The 25,387-nt window shown below is 44.8% G+C and overlaps 2 protein-coding genes and 1 long non-coding RNA gene across 12 annotated transcripts; 2 read left to right on the top strand and 1 right to left on the bottom strand.

Moving 5' to 3' along the window:
- Positions 1-1,131: 1,131 nt before the first annotated feature.
- LOC126986469 (tumor suppressor candidate 2-like) lies at positions 1,132-6,126 on the bottom strand. 2 transcript variants are annotated; one of them, XM_050842677.1, is made up of 4 exons: positions 6,000-6,126; positions 3,766-4,569; positions 2,890-3,007; positions 1,132-2,510 (listed from the first exon to the last, which is right to left on the bottom strand). In XM_050842677.1, exons 2-4 carry the CDS (start codon positions 3,888-3,890, stop codon positions 2,415-2,417), a joined length of 339 nt encoding a protein of 112 aa, XP_050698634.1. In that variant the 5' UTR covers positions 3,891-4,569; positions 6,000-6,126; the 3' UTR covers positions 1,132-2,414. The 2 variants fall into 2 exon arrangements, with proteins under 2 accessions (XP_050698634.1, XP_050698633.1); XM_050842676.1 differs by lacking the exon at positions 6,000-6,126 and having other exon boundaries at positions 3,766-5,133.
- Positions 5,287-19,879, top strand: LOC126986468 (protein O-linked-mannose beta-1,2-N-acetylglucosaminyltransferase 1-like). 4 transcript variants are annotated; one of them, XM_050842675.1, is made up of 14 exons: positions 5,287-5,401; positions 7,218-7,241; positions 8,749-8,886; positions 9,097-9,271; positions 13,101-13,336; positions 13,828-13,980; positions 14,687-14,785; positions 15,119-15,466; positions 15,954-16,127; positions 16,502-16,634; positions 17,291-17,443; positions 17,843-18,043; positions 18,447-18,581; positions 19,567-19,879. In XM_050842675.1, the coding sequence occupies exons 2-14, from the start codon at positions 7,223-7,225 to the stop codon at positions 19,664-19,666; spliced, it is 2,064 nt and encodes a 687-aa protein (XP_050698632.1). In that variant the 5' UTR covers positions 5,287-5,401; positions 7,218-7,222; the 3' UTR covers positions 19,667-19,879. The 4 variants fall into 4 exon arrangements, with proteins under 4 accessions (XP_050698632.1, XP_050698631.1, XP_050698630.1 ...); XM_050842674.1 differs by having other exon boundaries at positions 5,312-5,401; positions 7,183-7,241; XM_050842672.1 differs by lacking the exon at positions 5,287-5,401 and adding an exon at positions 6,088-6,229.
- Positions 9,282-12,851, top strand: LOC126986471 (uncharacterized). 6 transcript variants are annotated; one of them, XR_007739762.1, is made up of 4 exons: positions 9,282-10,668; positions 11,093-11,200; positions 11,514-11,723; positions 12,552-12,696. It is a non-coding gene; the product is annotated as an uncharacterized LOC126986471 (long non-coding RNA). The 6 variants fall into 6 exon arrangements; XR_007739765.1 differs by lacking the exon at positions 9,282-10,668 and adding an exon at positions 10,692-10,772; XR_007739760.1 differs by lacking the exon at positions 12,552-12,696 and adding an exon at positions 12,712-12,851 and having other exon boundaries at positions 11,093-11,883.
- Positions 19,880-25,387: the final 5,508 nt, after the last annotated feature.

Below are 25,387 nucleotides of genomic sequence, written 5' to 3'. Positions count from 1 at the left end.
AATGCATGAGTGACCCCTCCGCCAAGCCTTACAATAGCTGTTTAATGCCACGGCTATGTAACCTGGCACCCAATCCGCCATGGCACTCACGGATAATAAACCTAACTTCTATACAACGAAATGGCATCAGAACACCTAATTCCAACCACTCCGTTTCCTAATTCCAGCGCGCTCAAGAATGCATGAGTGCCCCCTCCACCCCTCAGCCAAGCCTCACAATAGCCGTCTGTTTAGTGCCACGGCTGTAACCTGGCACCTTACCCCGCCATGGCACTTACGGATACTAAACCTAACCTCTATACAACGAAATGGCACTAGAACACCTCAATCCCACCTCGCCGTCTCCTCATTCCAACCCCCCCAAGAATGCACGAGCGCCCCCTCCTCGCCCCTCGCTCCCGGCCCTGTGCCAAGCCTTACAAGTGCCTAGTAATGGTTTTAATGGAGCTGTGCCGCCTAATGGGGTGGCTGGCACTTGATGGGGGCCAGGTACACCCACCTCTCTCTCTCTCTCTCTCTCACACACACACACTCCGGTTAGGTTTCGAGTGCCAGTGCCAGCCAGTAGATGGAGGCACTGGCTGGAAGATTATTATTATTATTATTATTATTATTATTATTACTGCTACTACTACTACTACTACTACTACTTCTACAACTACTATTACTACTACTACTACTACTACTACTACTACTTCTACTACTATAATATTGATGGTAATAAAACATCAGTAAACTCCCCATAAGTTATATATTGGTAATGTGAACACAGAGATGAACAAGATCAATTCTCTCTCTCTCTCTCTCTCTCTCTCTCTCTCTCTCTCTCTCTCTCTCTCTCTCTCTCTCTCTCTCTCTCTCTCTCATACACACCAATAATAATAATAACAATAATAATAATAAATAATAATAATAATAACAATAATCTCATTTAGCTCTTTTTAACAAACTCCAATTAGATATATATTAAAATTCCTCTTCATAATTATTAGCATTCACACACACACACACACACACACACACACACACGCACGCACATTCATATTTCTTTTATTATTATTATTAACTTCTACACAAACTATTATTATTATTATTATTATATTATCTGGTTTAATTATTTGCTCTTTATTATCTTTCTTTATTTTATTATTATTTTAACTCTGTATTATTTATATTTACAAGTCTTTGAAATATATGGAAAAAAGGGTTACACACACACACACACACACACACACACACACACACACACACACACACACACACACACACACATACATACATACACACACTAGCTGGAAATATTTTTAAAGGCAACAACAACAAAAAAAAGATTGAAAAGAAAAAAAAAAAAATTGAGAGGGATAGTATGTGATACCACTCTCTCTCTCTCTCTCTCTCTCTCTCTCTCTCTCTCACACACACACACACAGAAAAAAAAAACTAAGGCTGCAAAACTTAAAAACGTAACCAAAACAAACGTAACAAACTAACTAACAAACGCGTGAACCAACGAACGAACGAATGAACAAACGCATGTCTTCATCATCATCATTATTATTAACGTCATCACAACCAGAGTCTATGGGGAGGAGGAGGAGGAGGAGGGTAAGATATGTGTGTTTGGTGTGGGGAAGAAGGAAGAAGATGAGGTTAGTGAGGAGGAGGAGGAGGAAGAGGAGGAGAAGAAGAAATGGTAGTGTGATGGCAAATATGGAAGGAGGAAGAGGAGGAGGAGAAGGAGGAGGTGAAGGAAAGAAGAATGACAGAGAAGGAGGAGGAGGAGGAGGAGAAAGAAGAAGAGGAAGAGGAGGAGGAGGAGGGACATTTGAGCAACAACATTCCACATAATAAAGTGGATGGAATGAGAACTGAGATCACTGGGGAGGGAGGGAAGGAAGGAAGGAAGGAAGGAAGGAAGGAAGGCACTAGTATTAGGAAGGAAGGAAGGAGAGAGAAAACTAAAAACAGAGAAAAGGGAGAAAGAAGAAAGGAAGAAAGGGAGAGAGAGAGAAAGAAAGGGAGGAAAAAAGGAAGAGAAAGAGAGGAGAGAGAGAAAGACAAAATGGTAACAGAAATGAGAGAGAGAGAGAGATACAAAACATTAGGTATGGAGGGAAAGGAAGGAAGTTACGGAGGAAACAAAGAGGGAGGGAGGGAGGGAAGGGAGGAAGGAAACAAGGCGGGACAAATAAAACACCAACAAAACACACACACACCCACAGCGCCGTCACGCACACACACACACACACACACGCACACGCACACACCACACAATACGATCAGTGGGTGCTGAGTGGGTTCGACTGAGTGCGTCTCCGTACGTATATCGCCGAGGCCTTTCCGGCAGCTCCCCTCGGCTAACCTGTGTATCCTGGCCCGCATGACGCACCCTAGAGGAGGCGCGGGCCATGGGGTCACCGCTGGGTCACTCTGGGGTCATCCTGGGAGTCTTGGTACAGCACGATCGGGAAGTCGGTGTGTAGGCAGGGGAAGGGAAGTCTCACGTCACCCTGGGGAAGAATGGAGATGGGGATGAGGAGGAGGAGGATTAGGAAGAGGAAGAGAAGGAAGGAAGGTTGTGGTATTGGGAGGGAGGAAAGGAAAGGAAAAGAAGGAAAGGAGGAAGAAGCAGAATAAGAAAAAAATGGATATGAGGAGGAGGAGGAGGAGGAGGAGAAGGAGGAGTAAGGAAGGTTGTTGTAATGAGAGGGAGAAAAGAAAGGAAGGAAAAGGCAAAAAAAAAAAAAAAAATAAATAAATAAATAAATAAAATAATAATAATAATAATAAGATAACAATGCTACTACTACTACTACTACTACCATTACTACTACTACTACTACTACTACTACCATTACTACTACTACTACTACTACTACTACTACCGACCTGTGGGGTGAGATTGGTCAGGATCTGTCGCATGGTCGCCTTGACACCTCTCCTCAGGGGCGGCACCTCCTCGTAGAACTCATGGGCCACATCTCCGTCTTCGTCCCGGTACATGGACCTAAGGGGTTGTGAAGGGAGGGGGTGGGGTAGGTCAAGGCTCATTAATATAACCTCTATTTTTATTTATGTTCATAGCATTTTGGTTTGTGGGCACCGGTCAGGTCAGGTCAGGTTGGGTAAGGATGGGTATATAAAATAAGTGCACCTCCCCCTAAATATATTGTCAGCTAAATTGAATAAGAAATGGACTTATAGCGCATGGCCTAGGTTAGATTTAATTACATATGTTAGGGCAGTGGATCCCAACCTTTTTTTTAGGCATGGCTGCAACCCCTTTACTTTAGTTTGCATATGTGGTATAATAATAACACTATGTTTGATATTTTGAGGTTTCGGCAACCCCAGGGTTATGAAAGGGGGTGTTAGGGGAATGTTGAGGAAAGGGTAGCCAGCAAATTTTGAGATACGTACTGACTTTATTTTTTCTGGGGCAAAGTTACTCCTGCACTAGACGGAGGAGAAACTAAAGAAGGAGGAGGAGAAGGACAAGGAGATAACAGGAAGGAAGAGGAAGAAGAAGGAGGAAGAGGAAGAAGATAGTTACAGCCTCTCACTCTCTTCTGCAATAGAGGAAGGAGGAACTAAAGGAGATAACAGGAAGGAAGAGGAAGAAGAAGAGGAAGAAGAAGGAGGAAGAGGAAGAAGATAGTTACACCCTCTCACCCTCTTCTGCAGTAGAGGAAGGAGGAACTAAAGGAGATAACAGGAAGGAAGAGGAAGAAGAAGAAGAGGAAGAAGATAGTTACACCCCCTCACCCTCTTCTGCAGTAGACGAAGGGCGTGGCGAGCCTCTTGACGGCCCTCTCGTTGCCCTGCATGCCCGCCACCTCCCCATCGCCGCTGCTCATCCATCTCTTAAGCCTCGATGTGCTGCCCCCCATGGCGCCCCCCGGACACCCACGAACAGGCCCGGACAGTCAGGAACAAGAGGGTATGCGGGTGTTCACAGGGGTCCGTTACTCTTGTTCTTCTTCTGTGATCTTCTTTTTCTTGTTTCCTGTTGTTTTTCTTCTTCTTTTTGCTAATGTTTTGTGTTCTTCTTTAAGCACACGGACATCCACGAACAGGCCCGGACACCCACGAACAAGCACGGACAAGCGGGTATGTACGTGTTTGGAAGTGTCCGTTAGTCTTGTTCTTCTTCTTCTGTGATCTTCTTTTTCTTGTTTGCTGTTTGTTATTTTTTTTGTTATTATTGTTTTGTGTTGTTATTCAGGCACACGGACACGTACGGACAAGCGGGTATGCGGGTGTTCACAAGTGTCCGTTAGTGTTGTTTATCTTCTTCTGTAGTGTTTTTCTTCTTCCCTTCTTCCTCTTCTTCAGGGACAGGCACGCAGCTCCTCCTCCTCCTCCTCTTCCTCCTTCGTCTTCTTCAATGACTACTTCCTCCTCCTCCTCTTCTTCCTCTTCTTTACTGTTCTTCTCCTTCTTCCTCTTCTTCTTCAGGCAGGCACAGGAATAGGCACGCAGGTCCTCCCGTGCCCGCGTCGTCGCCTTCTTCTTCTTCGTCTCCTTCTCCTTCTTCGCCTTCTTCGTCGTCTTGTTTGGCCTCAACAGCTGACCAGCGTGACTATATTATCGTATTCTATTTACCTCATTGCTATACTACCATTACAAGGCTTTATTTATATTTTTATTTATCCCTGTGACTATTTTGTATTTGATGTCTATAGATTGGATGGTTAGATGCTTGTTCTTGGCTGTCTAGATGTATTACTGTAGCATATTAGTATCACATTGTCGTACTTTCACCCCATTACAAGGCTTACGTATTTAATTATTTACTTATTTGTGTAACTATTTTGCACGTTATGGCTGTCTTGATATATTATTGGGACAAACTAAATAGAAAGGGGATACGAATTTGATTAAGAACCTCTCCCATTGTCGTACTTTCATCATATATATTTACTTATTTATTAAGGTATCCCGATTTACAACCCCAAAACTGTCTCCTGGGCCATAATAACGAGATGCACTTGTAATTACCATTAAAATAGTTAATTGTTGTCGTTCTCAGTGATATTTATGGGTGAGAATGAAGAAAAGGTGATGCTTCGAGTACGAAATTCTGGGTACGGTGGATACCATGGAGGTAGAATTGGTGGAGTTGACATCAGCCCAATTAAGTGAATCCACCGAGCTGTCATTTTTACGGCCAGGTGTCGGTTGTTTTCAGGTCAGGTTTCCTCTTAATGGGCCGTAAAGTTGACAGTTCGTCGGCTTCAACTCAAGGAATGGGATTCACGGGCCGTGTCGACTCCACCAATTCAACCTCCATGGTGGATACAAAGCGTCACCACCTTAGCGGTTAAAAGAAGAAGAAGAAGACGAAGGGCCTTGCCGAGCATCACATGACAGCTACACTCCCCAACGCCCTCCCATTTAGGTAATTGTCGATTGATTGTTAAGATTGACTCATTAATATTCCTCACATATTCTCAAACACCGCAGTGAGTGAGTGAGTGAGTGTCTTAATTGCCTTCACGAATCGAATAGTATGACGTGTCCAATGGTTCGGTATTTCCACGTCTGATATTTTCGTTTTAGTGTCATAATTAAGTATCCAACGGTTATTTCCAACTCACTGAACCTTTGGGTTAAGTAGCTAACTACTGCTTCTAATGTTCCTAAAAGCAGCACGCGGGGTGCCCAGGACACTTCACTTGGTGCACATTGTTAAGGTTTTGTGACTGGTTCATACCAGTTCATGCATTTCTTCTCAGCCATGGAGCAAGCCTTCAATTCATGATCGCCAGCAGCTTATTTGAAACATTTTTTTGCGTCTCCATTGATGTTGGCAGCACAGATGGCCTCAGGATGATGGCCTTATCTCGGACACTGATAGCATATCATTGCGTGGAGTCTGTCACTCGCTGTGTATATTCCAGACATGGGGCGATTACTTATGTTATGTAATCCATTACGATTACTTCATATTTTCACGATTACGATTACAATAAAATTGGGTGTATTCGATTACTTACATATGCGTAGTCTAGATGCTACGCCTCAGTCGCGTTGGTCCGCCACTGCCGCCCATCCTGTGGCGTCTCTGTCCTGTAGAGCCACTCGATGGGTAGTGCGTTGGAAGTGCGGCACTGGGCTGTGGACCCTGGCACAGGAGGTTCATCTGGCACTGTCTTCAGGAACTTGTCCAGTCCAGCCTTGAAGCTCTCAACAGCGCAGCCAGATAAGCCCCTGACCTCTTTTGGCAGTGAGTTGAAGATCCTAGGACCCTCATAAGGCTGCCAGCAGGGTCTTGATCTTCACTGAGGCTGTGGGTGGCAGGGCTCGTCTTTTGCACAAGTGTCCCTTCCTTCCAGTGGTGTAGGGCTTACGATTACATGATGTATTAATCGTGATTTCAGGAAGGACTGAAAGGTGAACTTGCAAATTTCATACACATGTACCATACTAAATATTACACTGGTTGAATTATTTCAGATATTTAGAGTACATACTTGCTGAATTATAGTAGTTCATAGAGTACATACAGTAGATTGCTAACCCTCGGCAAGTTGGGGGTGCACTGTATAACCAACGATGCTAATGTAATCACAAAAGTAATCATGATTACGATTACATTTTTAATGTATTCGATTACAATTACTTAAAAAAATAAGAGGGTAATCAATTACGATTACAATTACTTGAAAAACTGTAATTGATTGTAATTGACGATTACAGTTTATGAATACCACAATACTGGTAGCCAGAGACACTTTATGAATGTATGGAGTGCATATCCAATTTATCTTGGGTATGTTATCCTGCTTAATTCCAGACAAATGAGCACACTTGACATGACACCATTTAGGGCACAAACAGCATCCAATCCATTTCTCGCCTGTGAAATCCTCACAAACGTAACATAAATCCCTCACGCCCTTGGCCCTGACAGCCATGTCGACAAAGCACTTTCCGCGTGGACCAAGACGCAACACACATCTGATCACGACCACGACCACTCACTCACCAAAAACCTAACTTTTAAAAATGTATCAAATAACTTTCTAGGCCTATAAGTACTAGTGTGTACTGATGCAATAGGCCTTACAGTCACACACACACACACACACACACACACACACACACACACATACAACAACATTATAAATATACAACCCTGGTAAATATAGTGTTATCTTTCTGTCCCACCCTTGCTAGACCTGAGCTAACCTGTCATTCTCTGCCCCCTGTAGCCGTCATGAAGAGGGTTTCGCTGGGTAAGTAAGCAGATGAATTAGAATGAGTAACTGCCACCTCCTCATCCTTGCTTATTCCTATATAATTCAACAAAGAATGACCTCACTTAGTTGTATAGAAAGTCACATTAGAAAGGAAGCATATACGAATTTTCTGAGTCAAGACCTATAGTGTTTTTGATAGGTTATGTTAGGTTAAGTTTAGGGTATCTTCAGACACATGATAGCCAGCACCTTATGGCACAAATCAACAAAGAATGACCTCACTTAGTTGCATAGAAAGTCTCATTAGTAAGAAAGCTTATATGAATTTTCTGAGTCAAGACCTATAGTAACTGTTTCGGGTTTTGTCAGGTTATGTTAGGTTAAGTTTAGGGTATCTTCAGACACATGATAGCCAGCACCTTATGGCATAAATCAACAAAGAATGGCCTCACTTTGTTGTATGGAAAGTCTCATTAGTAAGGAAGCATATATGAATTTTCTGAGTCAAGACCTATAGTGTTTTTGATAGGTTATGTTAGGTTAAGTTTAGGATATCTTCAGACATATGATAGCCAGCACCTTATGGCATAAATCAACAAAGAATGGCCTCACTTTGTTGTATGGAAAGTCTCATTTGTAAGGAAGCATTTATTAATTTTCTGAGTCAAAACCTATAGTAACTGTTTGAGGTTTTGTTAGGTTAGGTTAGGTTAAGTTTAGGGTATCTTCAGACACATGATAGCCAGCACCTTATGGCACAAATAAACAAAGAATGACCTCACTTAGTTGCATAGAAAGTCTCATTAGTAAGGAAGCATATATGAATTTTCTGAGTCAAGACCTGTAGTGTTTGTTTTGGCTTTGATAGGTTATGTTAGGTTAAGTTTAGGATATCCTCAAACACATGATAGCCAGCACCTTATGGCACAAATCAACAAAGAATGACCTCACTTAGTTGCATAGAAAGTCTCATTAGTAAGGAAGCATATATGAATTTTCTGAGTCAAGACCTATAGTAACTGTTTGGGGTATCTTCACATATAGACAAAACTGAAGGTCTCCTAATTTACACAAACTTAAATGATATCCCAATCTATACATATCTAAAGACACTATGCTAATCTACACAACTCTAAATGTTACCCTAATCTATACATAATTAGACACTATTGTAATCTACACATAACTAGATATGCTGTCCTTATCTATGCAAAAATACAGCCATTTGTGTATGCTTGTATACTTGTGAATACTTATGTAGACTTGTATTAGCTGTGTATACTTATAAAACTGATGTAGATTTGTGTTAGTGGATATTGTGTTGAATAATATACCTTCTCCTCCTCCTCCTCCTTCTTTTCTTTCTCCTCCTCCTCCTCTTCTTTGTCCTTTCTCCTCCTCCTCTTTCTCCTCCTCCTCCTCCTCCTTCTCCTCCTCCTCCTTCTTTCTCTTCTCCTTTTTTTCCTTCCTCCTCTTCCTCCTCCCCCTTCTTTCTCTTCTTTTTTCCCCTCCTCCTCCTCCTCCTCCTCCTCCTCCTCCTCAGGATGGGCGTGCAGGCAGGCGGCGGTGCTGGCTCTGGCAGTCTTCGTGGGCGTGGGCTTCTATGGGGTCTTCCACCTCCTCTTCGGGGCTGCCCCACCTCCCCGGGTCACCTTCCTGCGGGGGAATGCGTCTGCCCCGGGTAAGGGTGTGTTGGGGTGAAGGGGTCAGGGAGGGTGGAGGGGGGTGTATGTATGTGTGTGTGTGTGTGTGTGTCGTATGTGATCTTGTTATTTTTTAATTTTTTATTTATTTATTTATTTATTTATTTTTAATTCTTCCTCTCTCTCTCTCTCTCTCTCTCTCTCTCTCTCTCTCTCTCTCTCTCTCTCTCTCTCCCCCCCCCCTACAGGCAGCGGCGGCAGTGGCGTGGGCGAGGACCGATCCCTAACAAGCTCGCTACAGGTCGGGGAAATCCTACCTAACTGTGGCCTGCAGCGGGTGTGTCCTGCTGACCACTTCCCGGTCCATGTGTACTCCGGCAAAACCAAGGATGACCACCCCCGCGTCTGTGTGTCTGGTCGATAGTAAGTGTGTGCGTGTGTGTGTGTGTTAAGGATAGTGAGTTTTTTTTCTTAATATTTTTTTACATTTATTAGTATTTTTTATGCAATCTTCCTTCTTTTTTTATATATTTACTCTTTTCCCTCAAGCTGCTTCCTTTAGGCCTACTGAGTGGTAGATTTCAGGCTTCTTGTACCTCACACAATTTATGCATTTCCTCTCAGCCATGGCGCACTCCTGTGATTTATGATACCCAGCGCATTTGAAGCATTTTTTGGCTTCTGTTGCTCTTAGCAGTACAGTTGGTCTCAAGATGGCCATATCTCTGACAATGATAGCATATAATTCCATGGTGTCTGTCTCTCGCTGTGTATATTCCTCATTCTAATTTTAACTTGTCATGGTTCCTGTAAATCATCTCTCACCGTTGGGTCACACCTCAAAATGTAGTGCATTGTGCCGCCAGCTGCAGGCTTACTAAAAATCCGCTCAATCTTATTCTCCGCTCCCTGAATTGTGTGTGAGAACTCATTGCGGTCCAAGATGGTCTCCTTCATTTTTTCCTTGGTCTCCTCTCCTCTTCGAACCAAGCAGAAACACTTCACATCGGATCAAGTTCATCGACCAGCGACCTTTTGTGGGGCCGGCAGTTCATGCTGCTGTTTAGGGTTATCACAACAGCACCATGAACTGTCGGCCAAATGAGGGTGTCGCTATGCTGCCCTGCCATGCCCTCGGTGACGTCAGACTGCCCACCACGGACTGCAAGGGTTGTATTCTTAAACATATATTTGACAAGGCTTTTGTAGGAGTGTGGGGGGCATTTCCAGGGGTAGTTTTATGACCCTGGTAGTGGTAGTTTGACCCTTCATCTGTACCGTGAACCTAGGAAACACTCATTTGACAAGGCTTTCATAGGAGGAGTTTGGGGTAGTTTGACCCTTTTTCTGTACCATGAACCTAAGAAACACACATTTGGCAAGGCTTTCATAGGAGTTGTGGGGAGCATTTTCAAGGGTAGTTTTATGACCCTGGTGGTATTCTCCAAACCAAGCAGCACTTCACACCAGGTCAAATTCTCACGACATCAGGTCAAGTCCGTCCAAGCAGCGACCTTTTGTGGGGCCGGCAGTTCATGCTGCTGTTTAGGGTTATCACAACAGCAGCATGAACTGACGGCCAAATGAGGGTGTCGCTATGCTGCCCTGCCATGCCCTCGGTGACGTCAGCCTGCCCACCACGGACTGCAAGAGTTGTGATCTTAAACATATATTTGACAGGGCTTTCGTAGGAGTGTGGGGGGCATTTTCAAGGGTAGTTTTATGACCCTGGTAGTGGTAGTGTGACCCTTCCTCTGTACCATGAACCTAAGAAACATATTTGGCAAGGCTTTCATAGGAGTTGTAGGGAGCATTTCCAGGTATAGTTTTATGACTCTGGTAGTGGTAGTGTGACCCTTTGTACCATGAACCTAAGAAACATATTTGGCAAGGCTTTCATAGGAGTTGTAGGGAGCATTTCCAGGTATAGTTTTATGACCCTGGTAGTGGTATTGTGACCCTTCCTCTGTACCATGAACCTAGGAAACACATATTTGACAAGGCTTTCATAGGAGTTGTAGGGAGCATTTCCAGGTATAGTTTTATGACCCTGGTGGTGGTAGTGTGACCCTTCCTCTGTACCGTGATCCTAAGAAACATATTTGACAAGGCTTTCATAGGAGTTTAGGGCATTTCCATGGGTAGTTTTATGAGCCTGGTGGTAGTGTGACCCTTCCTCTGTACCGTGGTCCTAAGAAACATATTTGGCAAGGCTTTCATAGGAGTTGTAGGAAGCATTTCCAGGGGTAGTTTTATGACCCTGGTGGTGGTAGTGTGACCCTTCCTCTGTACCGTGATCCTAAGAAACATATTTGGCAAGGCTTTCATAGGAGTTGTAGGGAGCATTTCCAGGTATAGTTTTATGACCCTGGTGGTGGTAGTGTGACCCTTCCTCTGTATCATGAACCTAAGAAACATATTTGGCAAGGCTTTCATAGGAGTTTAGGGCATTTCCAGGGGTAGTTTTATGACCCTGGTGATGGTGTGACCCTTCCTCTGTACCATGGACCTAAGAAACATATATCTGACAAGGCTTTCATAGGAGTTTAGGGCAATTTCAGGGGTAGTTTTATGACCCTAGTGATGGTGTGACCCTTCCTCTGTACCATGAACCTTACAAACACACATTTGATAAGGCTTTCATAGGAGTTTAGGGCATTTCCAGGGGTAGTTTTATGACCCTGGTGGTGGTAGTGTGACCCTTCCTCTGTACCGTGATCCTAAGAAACATATTTGACAAGGCTTTCATAGGAGTTTAGGGCATTTCCATGGGTAGTTTTATGAGCCTGGTGGTAGTGTGACCCTTCCTCTGTACCGTGATCCTAAGAAACATATTTGGCAAGGCTTTCATAGGAGTTGTAGGGAGCATTTCCAGGTATAGTTTTATGACCCTGGTGGTGGTAGTGTGACCCTTCCTCTGTACCGTGATCCTAAGAAACATATTTGACAAGGCTTTCATAGGAGTTTAGGGCATTTCCAGGGGTAGTTTTATGACCCTGGTGGTATTCTCCAAACCAAGCAGCACTTCACACCAGGTCAAATCCTCACGACATCAGGTCAAGTCCGTCCAAGCAGCGACCTTTTGTGGGGCCGGCAGTTCATGCTGCTGTTTAGGGTTATCACAACAGCAGCATGAACTGACGGCCAAATGAGGGTGTCGCTATGCTGCCCCGCCATACCCTCGGTGACGTCAGACTACCCACCACGGACTGCAAGAGTTGTGATCTTAAACATATATTTGACAGGGCTTTCGTAGGAGTGTGGGGGGCATTTTCAAGGGTAGTTTTATGACCCTGGTAGTGGTAGTGTGACCCTTCCTCTGTACCATGAACCTAAGAAACATATTTGGCAAGGCTTTCATAGGAGTTGTAGGGAGCATTTCCAGGTATAGTTTTATGACCCTGGTGGTGGTAGTGTGACCCTTCCTCTGTACCATGAACCTAAGAAACATATTTGGCAAGGCTTTCATAGGAGTTGTAGGGAGCATTTCCAGGTATAGTTTTATGACCCTGGTGGTGGTAGTGTGACCCTTCCTCTGTACTGTGATCCTAAGAAACATATTTGACAAGGCTTTCATAGGAGTTTAGGGCATTTCCATGGGTAGTTTTATGAGCCTGGTGGTAGTGTGACCCTTCCTCTGTACCGTGATCCTAAGAAACATATTTGGCAAGGCTTTCATAGGAGTTGTAGGAAGCATTTCCAGGGGTAGTTTTATGACCCTGGTGGTGGTAGTGTGACCCTTCCTCTGTACCGTGATCCTAAGAAACATATTTGACAAGGCTTTCATAAGAGTTTAGGGCATTTCCAGGGGTAGTTTTATGACCCTGGTGGTATTCTTCAAACCAAGCAGCACTTCACACCAGGTCAAATCTTCACGACATCAGGTCAAGTCCGTCCGAGCAGCGACCTTTTGTGGGGCCGGCAGTTCATGCTGCTGTTTAGGGTTATCACAACAGCAGCATGAACTGACGGCCAAATGAGGGTGTCGCTATGCTGCCCTGCCATGCCCTCGGTGACGTCAGCCTGCCCACCACGGACTGCAAGAGTTGTGATCTTAAACATATATTTGACTGGGCTTTTGTAGGAGTGTGGGGGGCATTTCCAGGGGTAGTTTTATGACCCTGGTGGTAGTCTGACCCTTCCTAACCTAACTTAACCTAAACTAACATTACCTTACCTAACCTAACATAACATAACCTATCCTAACCTAACATAACATAACCTAACCTAACATAACCTAACCTCTCGGCAGCGTCATTGAGTGGGACATCAACAACGGCGGAAGGGGGATCAACCTCGTCATCGTGGACCCGCGGTGGATGAAGGCGGTCATCGCTCGGAGGTTCGACACATACGCCAGGGACTCCTCTGAGCTCGAGACGTTCCTGAGGCGGGAGGTGCGCGAGGGGGACATCCTGCTGGCCGTGACTTTTGACGAGGCTTCCCGAAACTTGAGTCCGGCTGCGAGGAACATTCTGGCGGAGCTGGGTGAGTGCGGGTGTGACGGGTGAGGGTGGGGGTGGCTTGTTCTCTGTCTGTCATCTGTGTGTTTAACTTTTTTCAGCTCTTCTTTCCTTCTTTAGATATTTTTTTTTTCTCTCTCTCTCTCTCTCTCTCTCTCTCTCTCTCTCTCTCCATCATCAATTATTTATGTAGTTTTTATCTCCGCTTCTCTTCTCTCCTTCCATTGTTTCCTCCTCTTTTTCCTTCCTCCAATTCTTCCTTTCCTTCCCTTACATTCAATTTCCCTCTTTATTTCCCATCCTTTTTCTCCTTTCCCTTCCTTCTTTCCTTTTCTTTCCTTTCTTAATCATACATCCTTTCTCTTCCTTTCCTTCGATCTCCTCCTTTCACCCAGACAACAACCATACAGCAACCCTTCACCCGCCAACCCCCCAAAAAACACCACAATTCTCACCCAGAGTCACCCAACCATCCCCCACCCCCCTTCACTCGCTCACCCGCCATCTCACCCGCAGGAAGCAGCCAGATTCAAAACCTCCAGTTCCGGGGGCAGTGGTACATGGTCACCCAGCGAGGGATGAAGGGCTTCTCCCCCCATGAGGCCCTGCACGCTGCCAAGGGGGGAGTGTGGTCACCCGTCGATGAGCGGCTGTGTGTCTCCCGGCAATGTGAGTCTGGGGGAACGCACTGGTGGACTGGGGGGAAGGAAGGAAGGGGGGGTTTCAAAGGGCTGGGGGAATGGGGGAAGGAAGGAAGGGTTTTTTTCAAAAGGCTGGGGGAGGGAAGGGGGGGTTCAAAGGGCCGGGGGACTGGGGGAAGGAAGGAAAGGGGGTTTTCAAAGGGCTGGGGGAAAGGGGGACGGAAGGAAGGGGGGGTTTCAAAGGGCTGGGGGACTAGGGGAGGTGTGATTTCCAGAGGCTGGGGAAAGTTAGGTGGGGGTTCAAGGCTCTGGGGGAAGGAGGAAGGGGGGGCTCAAGAGGCTGGGGGAACAGGGAGGGGTCATTTTCAAGGGGCTGGGGGAGAAACTGGGGAGGTTTCAGGTCCGGGGGAAGGGCAGTCAGGGATTTTCAAGGGGTCTGGGGGCTAGTTCGGGGTACTAAGGAGTTTTGGGTGGTGGGGGAAGCTGGGGGAGGGTGTGTGTGCCAATACCATAGATACATTCAAGAAGAGGTTGGATAGATTCATGGATAGTGAGGTTAGGTGGGATTTAGGCCTACAGGAGCTGCCTTGTATAGACCTACCAGCCTCTTGCAGACTCCTTAGGCTCTTATAATTTGATGGAGTGAAAGAACAAAATAATTAATGTTTATATCTTGGTTTTTTTTCCCTCACACACACACACACACACACACACACACACACACACACACACAGTAAAGGGGCGGGCTATCATGCCAGATCCTCCGGTTCTCCAAAATCCGGACCGACTCAAGTTCTGTGAAGCGCGACCCCACGTCTCGGACTTCTGCTCAGGTGTGTGTGTGTGTGTGTGTGTGTGTGTGTGTGTGTGTGTGTGTGTGTGTGTTTTTTTTTTTTTTTTTTTTATTTCTCTCTCTCTCTCTCTCTCTCTCTCTCTCTCTCTCTCTCTCTCTCTCTCTCTCTCTCTCTCTCTCTCTCTCTCTCTCTCTCTCTCTCTCTCTCTCTCTCTCTCTCTCTCTCTCTCTCTCTCTCTCTCTCTCTCACTCCCAAACCCTCCCTCTCTCTTTCTCCCTCACCCTCTCTCTCTCTCTCACACCCTAACCCACCCTCCCTTCTCTCTCTCACTCTCTCTAACCCTGCCTCTCTCACTCTCTCTCTCTCTCACAGTTCACCAGCGGGACTCCCCCCTCCGGCCCGCCATCCTCACCAACAGACAGCTCGTAGGAAGCGCAATGTTCACTACCCCAATCGTGGTGTTGGCCCCTGGTGGTGGTTGTGGAGGTGCGTGCGGCGTTGACGGCGGCCCAGGTGGTGGTGACGGCCCCCTCTCGGCACTGGCACTCACCCTGCAGACTCTCCTGGGCCAGCCTGGGGTGCAGTCGAAGTATGTGTTGGTGCTGTATGATCCGAGGGTGGTTCCTGACGCGGCCCATCTCTGCAGTCTTTTCCATTTCCCCGCCAGGCCTATTGTTCGAGCAGCCGCCGCACCCACTAACGCCAGTCTGGAGTATTATGGTAAGGGCTTATGTTATGCTATTGTTATTATTATTATTATTATTATTATTATTATTATTATTATTATTATTTGACCCTTACTTAACTAGATCTCAATTTCCTATTCATATGCTTCCTTGTATTAGTCCAGGAAGTCCAGGTTTGTGTATATATATATGTTTATCTAGCTAGCTATCATGTGTTTGAGGATACCCTAAGCTTAACCTAACCTAACCTGACAAAACCCCAAACAGTCACTATAGGTCTTGACTCAGAAAACTCATATATGCTTCCTTACTAATGAGACTTTCTATACAACAAAGTGAGGTCATTCTTTGTTCTCTCTCTCTCTCTCTCTCTCTCTCTCTCTCTCTCTCTCTCTCTCTCTCTCTCTCTCTCTCCCCCCAAACAGTTACTATAGGTCTTGACTCAGAAAATTCATCTATGCTTCCTTACTTGACTTTCTATACAACAAAGTGAGGTCATTCTTTGTTCTTCCCCCCCCCAGAGGTGATGCGCGCTGCCTTCGAGACAGCGCGCACGACCTTCCCCGCCTCGCCGCTGGTCACCATCATCGAGGGCGGCCTGCTTCTGGCGCCGGACTTCCTGGCCTACACTGCGTCCATGTTGCCACTCCTTCACGACCCCTCCGTGCTGGCCGTGTCCGCTTGGAACCCTAATGGTGGGTGTGTGGCTTGGGGTAGAGGTGTGTGTGTGTGTGTTTATATCATATCCATCTCTCATAATTGATTTTTTTTATTCTTAGTGTAATTCTTCTTCCTTCTTTTTCTTTTTTATGTATGTATGTGTGTGTGAGGGGGGAAGATATATGTGTATGTGTGTGTGTGTGTGTGTTTTCTAATTTCTATTGCTTGTAATTGACTTTTTTCTTAATGTAATTCTTCTTCCTTTTCCTATTTTTCTTGTTAATGTGTGTGTGCGTGTGTGTGTGTGTGTGTGTAGTGAAGGCCTCGCCAGTACCCAGAGATCAACTACAATAAGCGTACTTCTGGCGATGACAACTCCAGCTCGTGATCAGGCCATGGTGAATTACAGGCTACCCCAGCGTGTCGACCCGGCCCGATCTCGCGTACAGGGCAGAGGAGTTCCCCGGCTTGGCCTTCACCCTACGCATGGCAACCTACACCAAGGAGCTGAAGGATCACATGAAGACCTGCTGCAATGGGAGGTGAGGAGGAGGAGGAGGAGGGTAGGATAGAAGGGAGAGGATAGGAAGGAGGAAGGTATGGGATAGGGAGGGACAGAGGAAGGAAGAGGAGGAGAGTGAGAGATAGTGGAAGGGAGACAGAGGGAGGAGGAGGAGGAAGAGAGAGAAATAGAGAGAAGGGAGGGAGTGAAAAGGAGAGAGAGAGAGAGAGAGGTAAAGAAAGGGAGATTTTGGTAAGGGAGAGAGAGAGAGGGAGAGGTTTTAAAGGGAAGGAAGGAAGGAAGAAGGAGGGGAGAGGAAGAGGAGGAAGAAAGGAAGGGAGAGGAAGAAGGAAGAAGGGTGAGAGGGAGAGGTTTTAAAGGGAAGAAAGGAAGGGAGAAGAAGGGAGAAGGGAGAGAGACCGTAACTTGACCCAATCTTCCTTTCTTCCTCTTTTTCTTCCTCTTTTTCTTCCTCTTTCTTGGTTGTACTTCTTCTATTCCTTATTCTCTTTTCTTTATTTTCCTTCCTATCTTCTGCCACACCCACACCACACCCACACCACACCCAGCCACACCATTGTTTTTCTTCTTTTCTTCATTTTTTCATCTTATTTTTCTTTATTTTCCTTTCCTTTATCATTTTCATTTCTCTCTCCCTATCCCAGCCACATCCCTAACAGAGCCACACCATTGCAGGGGCTGGGAGGGCTGGCACTGGGACGGCCGCGGGGAGAGGGAGGTGGTCATGCCGGATGTCTCACGGGTGCTGCGTCGCCCCCTGGGATGTGACCTGGAGCCTGCCACACCCCTCATCAAGGCCCTCTTCCACCGCCTCAGGGCAACCAACCTGTGAGTGAGGGAGGGAGAGAAAGGGAGAAGGGAGGAGAGAGGAAGAGGGAGGGAGAGGTAGAGAAAGTTGGATAGAAAGGGAGAGGGAGAGGTAGAGAAAGTTGGATAGAAAAGGAGAGGTAGAGAAAGTTGGAGAGAAGAGAGGAAAGGGAGGAAGAGGGGAAGAAAGGAAAGAGGAGGAAAGGGAGAGAGAGGAGAAGGAATTAAGGAAGGGAGAGAGAGAGAGAGAGAGAGAGAGAGAGAGAGAGAGAGAGAGAGAGAGAGAGAGAGAGAGAGAGAGAGAGAGAAGAAAGGAAGGAACGGAGAGAGAGAGAGAGAGAGAGAGAGAGAGATAGATAGATAGACAGACAGACACATAAATAATAATAATAATAATAATAATAATAATAATCTTCACAGGGAGATGAGCGCACCTATCCAAAACACAGACTCGTTAGCAGCCCACAGGTACGAGGCACACCTGGCGGCCCTCCTCAACACCTCCTCCTCCTTGGTCCTCACACCTGGGCGGGAGGAGGTGAACAGGTGCGCTAATGAACAGGATCCTTCGCACCTGTCGGACTTCAATCGGATCTTCCTGAACGCCACGGAGGAGACCAGGTGTGATTTTTTTGTTTGTGTGTGTGTGTGTGTGTGTGTGTGTGTGTGTGTGTGTGTGTGTTCTTTTTTTCTTCTTTTTCTTCATCTTTATTTTCTTCATATTTTCTTCTTTTTTTCCTTTTTTTCAATCCATCTTCTTTTTCTTCTTCTTCATCTTTTTCTTCACTTTCTCTGTCTGTCTCTCCCTCTTCTTCCTCCTCCTCTTCTTCTTCTTCTTCTTCTCTTTCATCTTTTTCTTCACTTCTCTCTCTCTCTGTCTCTCTGCCTCTTCTTCCTCCTCCTCTTCTTTTCCTTCATTTCTCTCTCTTTCTGTGTCTCTCCCTCTTCTTCCTCCTCCTCTTCTTCTTCATATGCATTCCTATCTAACCCCCCTTCCCTTTCTCTTCCCCCGCCTCCCCCCCAGGCCCAAGGTGGTGGTTCTGCCGTACAAGGAGGAGGGCGAGGAAGGGTACGAGGGCATGAGGCTGCTGTGTCGCTGCTTTGGGCTCTTCCACCACCCCAGGGAGAGGCCGAGGGGGCTGCACCGAGGCTTACTGAGGTGGGTGCAGGATGGGGCATTGTTGTTTGTTTTGACCCTTAAACTGCTAAATGCTTGCAGCGAGCAGTAGCATCACTTGGGGGTGCTAAACGCTCGCTGCGACACACAGCCACACTCAAATTTTCTGCGTATGAGAGTGTTCCAGCACTATTTCTCACCCCACAGCATTGACAATTCCGTGGGTTTTCCAGTAAATTTGGTGGAAAATCATATCAGCCCAGCGCGGAAAATCTACAGACGAACTGGTGGATCATGTTGTCCAATATAGCGGCATTTTTGCATAGCTTTACCGATCACCTGACTTATTATTTGACCAAATAGTTGTAAATTTTTCAGTTGGTAATACTGCCCTGCCAGCGCCCCATCATGAGATCGTCAGTTTCCTCAAAGCCCTCAATATGGTTGGCCTGTACATTCGCAGGAGAGGCATACATAACAGAATATTATTGATCTTGGCCTCCTCTTTCCTATGGTGTTTTTGTTTTGTAGCTGTGATAAATATTCTTTAAGATACAGCCGTTAAAATAGATCGTCGCCTCCCTCACCACGCGCAGTGAATGGGTTAACAGTGTGTGGGGTGAAGACTGTACGGTGATCCTCAGGGCCGTGTTTTAAGACACCATCGCTTCTCACATCAACTATTTCAAAAGGTCAAAGAGGGGATCAATCTGTTTTTCATGAGTGTTTTCTAAGGTTCATGGCACAGATGAAGGGTCAAACTACCACCAGGGTCATAAAACTACCCCTGGAAAGGCCTACAGCTCCTACGAAAGCCATGTCAAATATGTGAACTTGGACGACGAAATGTTTTAAAATACAACCCTTAGTCCCTTGTCACCACCACAGTTGCTAGCAGTTACAGAAGGTGAAAAGTGATCAATATATAGAAAAACAATACTAGGAAAGGAACCGTTATGAAATACAGAAGAATATAGGAAATGGCTGTATCAAATCTTTTCACATTCTCCTTTTTCCACTTCCACAGGTTCAGCATGCATGGGAGCCAGATCTTCCTCCTCACCAACCACAGCCCTCACTTTTCCCTCCCTCCCTACGCAACCACCACCACCCTCGCCCTGCCTTGAGAGAGGGAGAGAGAGAAGGAGGTAAGGAGGGAATCCAGCTATCATCACCATCATCACCATCATCACCATCATCACCACCAGGTCTTCAGTAGATGTATATATAATTCATTTTGTGTGTGTGTGTTTGTGTGTTTGTTACGTACAGAGACCTTCCTTCCTTTACGCACAAATATTCATGTCGTCATAAGCTTTGTAATAAACGAATTTACTTAAGATTTTTACTTATACTCAAAATTTTGGCTGTAGGAAAAAAATGTCATCTGAGAAAAATTTTGCCCGTAAGAAAGAAAGTTTGGCCGTTTTAGGAATTTTTTGCCCGTAAGAGAAATTTTTCCACCGTAAGAGAAATTTTTCCACCGTAAGAAAATTTTTGCCTGTAAGATAATTTTTTCGACCGTAAGAAAATTTTTGGGCTGTTTCAGTAAATTCTTGTTCTTTCCTCATCGAATTTAGTGTTAGTTTGTGTGTTTTTTGTATTTAAGAAGAAGGAGGAGGAGGAGGAGGAGGAGGAAGAAACTAGAAAAGATAGAGGTAAAGGGAGAGGAGGAGGAAGAGGAAGATAAGAGATTAGAGAAGACAGATATAGAGGTAGAGGAGGAGGAGGAAGAGGAAAAATAAATAGAACAAGAGGAGGAGGAGGAGGAGGAGGAGGAAATGGATTAGGTTAGAGGAAGAGGAGGAGGAGGAGGAGGAGGAGGAAGAGAAGAGATTATAGAAGACAGAGATAGAGATAGAGGAGGAGGAGGAAGAGGAAAAATAAATAGAACAATAGGAGGAGGAGGAGGAGGAGGAAATGGATTAGGTTAGAGGAAGAGGAGGAGGAAGAAGAAGAAGAAGAAGAAGAAGAAGCTTGTCATTATCCTATCAGTATTAATTTATATCTCTTTTGTATGTATAATAATAATAATAATAATAATAATAATAAAGTTGATGGAATAATTATTGTTGTTATTTTAGTATTGACCTCGTTCTCTCTCTCTCTCTCTCTCTCTCTCTCTCTCTCTCTCTCTCTCTCTCTCTCTCTCTCTCTCTCTCTCTCTCTCTCTCTCTCTCTCTCTCTCTCTCTCTCTCTCTCTCTCAGCTGGGAACCACTTGCTTTCGTCTGTATGTGTGTGTGTGTAGAAGTAGTAGTAGCCTAGTAGTAGTAGTAGTAGTAGCAGTAGTAGTAGTAGTAACAGTAGTAGTAGTAGTAGTAGTAGTAGTAGTAGAAACACCAAAGATTCCTAAACAGCTTTCCTTACTATCAAACTACCCCAAATAAATATCACGTTAAGGAAGGTGCGCTCAGTCCCTGTGGTCATCTCCGACACCGCGCCCTTGAACCCTTTGATGGGTATAAAGATTTGGCCTCCGTGGATGACCATTACCCCTGATGAGAGACTTCCTGAGAGAGAGAGAGAGGGTGGGTGGGTGGGGGGGTGGAGGGATAGAGAGAGAGAGAGAGAGAGGGGGTTGGAGGGATAGAGAAGGCAATAGAAGTGGAGAGAGAGAGAGAGAGAGAAAGAGAGAGGGAAAGGAAGGAAGGAAAGGAGGGTAAGAAGGAAAGAAATGAAAGATAGAAAGAAGGAAGAAAGGGAAGGAAAGAGAGAGAGAGGGAAGAGAAGGAAATAATAGTAATAGTAATAGTAGTAGTAGTAGTAGTAGTAGTGACGGTCCTAACCTGTTGTGAATTATTAACTCAATCTCAGTGTAAATTGCTCTCTCTCTCTCTCTCTCTCTCTCTCTCTCTCTCTCTCTCTCTCTCTCTCTCTCTCTCTCTCAATTGCAGCATGTTAGGTAAAGTGGACATGATAGGAGGAACACAAAAGAGAGAGAGAGAGAGAGAGAGAGAGAGAGAGAGAGAGAGAGAGAGAGAGAGAGAGAGAGAGAGAGAGAGAGAGAGAGAGAGGGGGGAGGAGAAGACGGAGAGAGAGAGCTTTATAGGAGGTGAAATAGACAGAACTGAATGAGAGAGAGAGAGAGAGAGAGAGAGAGAGAGAGAGAGCAGGTGGCTGTCTGATGCGGGTCCCATATCCACCCTTAACAGCCAATCTCATGTGTGTGTATGTATGTGTGTGTGCGTGTGTGTATGTGTGTGTGTGTTGCAGTCATGCATACACACACCTCCACCACCATCACCACCTCCAGTATCCACCTCCTCCTCCTCCTCCTCCTCCTTCTCCTCCTCCTCCTCCTCGTCATCTGCTGTTTAATACTCTATACACAAAAGCCTTTCCCAACGTCTTCCATATCCAGAGAGAGAGAGGGGAGGGGGGGTCTAGTTTGTATATAGGGGGTGAAATAGAGAAAATTGAGAGAGAGAGAGAGAGAGAGAGAGAGAGAGAGAGAGAGAGAGATGTAGAAAATTGTAGTCATGAAATTCAAACAAACACACAATTGCTCTCTTCTCTCTCTCTCTCTCTCAGCTGGGAACCACTTGCTTTCGTCTGTATGTCCTTCCTTCAACTTAATATCAACTAGAGTAGAAAAGCAACGTTTTGGAGCCTTCTGATGAATGTAAAATCACTTGGGTTTAAGGACAGACTATCTATAGTCTGGACCATGAGTTCTGTGTGGTCTGATTTTCTATGTAAATATATGTAAATCTCTCTCTCTCTCTCTCTCTCTCTCTCTCTCTCTCTCTCTCTCTCTCTCTCTCTCTCTCTCTCTCTCTCTCTCTCTCTCTCTCTCTCTCTCTCTCTCATTCCTTATACCAGACATGCATGTTCTTTCTTTTCCTTCTTCTCCTTCTCCTCCTCTTTATCTCCTCCTCCTCCTCCTCCTCCTCTTTATATCCTCCTCCTCCTCCTCCTCTTCAAAACCGCATTCTCCTTTAAAAACAGGTCTTGTGTCTCGCTCGTCCTCCTCCTCCTCTTCTCCTCCTTCTCCCCCTCCTCCTCCTCCTCCTCCTCCTCCCTCTGCATCTGGATATAGTTAAGGAGATATGCAGCTTCGGGCAATGTGACTGAGGTGAACGCTGAGGCCACGAGCAGCTCCACCCTCCCTTGCCCTTAACTTGCCCTTTGGAATATGAACTTCAGACGTACACAAGAAGGTTTTAATCGTCTATGGTAGCCTAAATCGGGGCCTGTATATAGATGCGCTTGGCCCCGGTGCGCATTTTTGTCACATGGCCAGAACTGACGAAGGAGAAGACTGAACAAAAGGAGATGATTAAAGAGGAGAGGAAGGAGATTAAGAGAGAAGAAAGGAGAAGAAAAGATGAAGAAAAATAAAATAATAGGAAATGAAGAAGAATGAAGGAAAGGAGGAAAAGAAGACGAAGAAAAATAAGAGGAGGAGGTTGAGGAAAGTGAAGAAAATATGAAGAAAACAAGAAAATAATAGGAAAGAAGAAGGAAAAGAAGAAAAGGAGATGAAAAAAATGGAAATAAGAGAAAAAAGGTTGAGGAAAAAGAAGAAAAAACAAAGAAAACAATAAAAGACGAAGGGAGGAAAGAAAAAATGAAGAAGAAAATGATAGAAAAAGAAAAAGATTGAAGGAAAGGAGGAAAAAGAAAAAAAACAAAGAAAACAAGAAGAACAACGAAGAAAAAGAAAATAGGAAAAAAAAGGACAAAAAAAAAGAAAGAAAAGGAGACGAAAAAAAAGAAGAGGAGATTGAAGAAAAAGAAAAAAAACAAGAGAAAAACAAGAAAATTACAAGAACAAAACACGAAGACAAAGATAACAATAATAATAAAAATAAGAAGAAAAAGATGAAGAAAACAAAAACAAATTAAAGAAAACAAACAAAAGACAATCAGTGTTCCCAATCACAATTAACTTATGGACGCGACACTGTCTGAAGAGGAGGAGGAGGAGGAAGAAGAGGCGGAGGAGGAGGTGATAAGGAAGATAGGGAAGGTAGATTAGGAAAAGATATTGTCAGCAGAAGGAGGAAGAGGAGGAGGAGGAGGAGATAAGTTTGACAATCGAGGTGAGGGCGAGGTTGGGGTCAAGGAGGAGGAGGAAGAAGAAGGAGAAGAAGAAGAAGAAGGAGGAGGAAAAGAAGAAAAAGAGGAGGAGGAGGAAAAAGACGAAAAAGAGGAAGAAGGAGGAGGAGGAGGAGGAGAAAGACCACTACTACTACTACTATTACTACTACTACTACTTATACTACTACTACTACTACTACTACCAATATAATAACAAAAATAATAATAATAATAATAGCAATAGTAGTAGTAGTAATGGTTGAGGTGGTGGTGGTGGTGGAGGTGATAGTGGAGTTGATAGTGGTGGTGGTGATAGTGGTGGTGGTGAATCAAAGGCCAAGGCGATTATTACAAGTGGTGGTGGTGGTGGTGGTGGTGGTGGTGATGATAACCACCACCACCACCACCACCACAGTCATCACCACCACCACTACTAATGATGGACAAACCGCAAAAGAAGAAGAAGAGGAGGAGGAGGAGGAGAAGGAGAAGAAGAAGAAGACGAGGAGGAGGAGGAGGAGGAAGAACGAAAGAAGAAGAAGAAGATGAAGAAGAAAAACAGGACTCAGAAATATGGAAGTAAAGAACGAAGAGAAGAAGAGGAAGAGAGGGAGGAGAAGGAGGAAGAGGAAGACGAGGAGGAGGAGGAGGAGGGAGAAGAACGAAAGAAGGAGAGGAAGAAGAAGAAGATGAAGAAGAAAAACAGGACTCAGAAATATGGAAGTAAAGAAGGAAGAGAAGAAGAGGAAGAGAGGAAGATAGGGAGGAGGAGGAGGAAGAACAAAAAAAAGAGGAAAGGAAATACTGAATAAAGGGAAAAATAAGAGGAGGAGGAGGAGGAGGGACACAAAGAAACACAAAGAAAGAACAAACAACAGCAGACCTTACGAGGCTGTTTGTGACAAGCTACACTAACTATCTAATCAAAGGTGGAAGATGAAGGACAGCAAAGACGAAGGTTCCCCCCCAATGTAAACAGTACTCTATAGATGGGGTCGAATCAGGGAATTATACAGTTTTAATTAGATGGGGTCGAACCAGCGAATTATACAGTTTTAATTAGATGGGGTCGAACTAGGGAATTATACAGTTTTAATTAGATGGGGTCGAACCAGCGAATTATACAGTTTTAATTAGATGGGGTCGAATCAGGGAATTATACAGTTTTAATTAGATGGGGTCGAATCAGGGAATTATACAGTTTTAATTAGATGGGGTCGAATCAGGGAATTATACAGTTTTAATTAGATGGGGTCGAATCAGGGAATTATACAGTTTTAATTAGATGGGGTCGAATCAGGGAATTATACAGTTTTAATTAGATGGGGTCGAATCAGCGAATTATACAGTTTTAATTAGATGGGGTCGAATCAGGGAATTATACAGTTTTAATTAGATGGGGTCGAATCAGGGAATTATACAGTTTTAATTAGATGGGGTCGAATCAGGGAATTATACAGTTTTAATATTACTTTTTCCGATTTATTATTAAAGACTCGCCCGATGAAGCCAACCAATTTGTTTGCGAATTTTAACTACCTCTGAACAATGCTGACCGGGGTTTAAATCGCTTGATATAGTGATTCCAAGATCCTTTTCTTTACCTACTGCAGAAAGTTGTTGGGAATTCATTACGTACCGAACGCGATTGTTATTGTTTTCGATGTGGAACACTTTGGTACATTACAAGGAGGAGGAGGAGGAGGAGGAGGAGGAGGAGAGAAGAAAAAAAATATTAAAATGAAAATATTATAATTGTGTGTGTGTGTTAGTGTGTGTGTGTGTGTGTGTGTGCGTGTGTGTG

Source organism: Eriocheir sinensis, chromosome 61 (genome assembly GCF_024679095.1).
Source record: "Eriocheir sinensis breed Jianghai 21 chromosome 61, ASM2467909v1, whole genome shotgun sequence".
NCBI classification, from domain to species: Eukaryota; Metazoa; Arthropoda; class Malacostraca; order Decapoda; family Varunidae; genus Eriocheir; species Eriocheir sinensis.
Note: the sequence above shows the minus strand (reverse complement) of the source record. Positions and strands in the feature narration are given on the sequence as shown.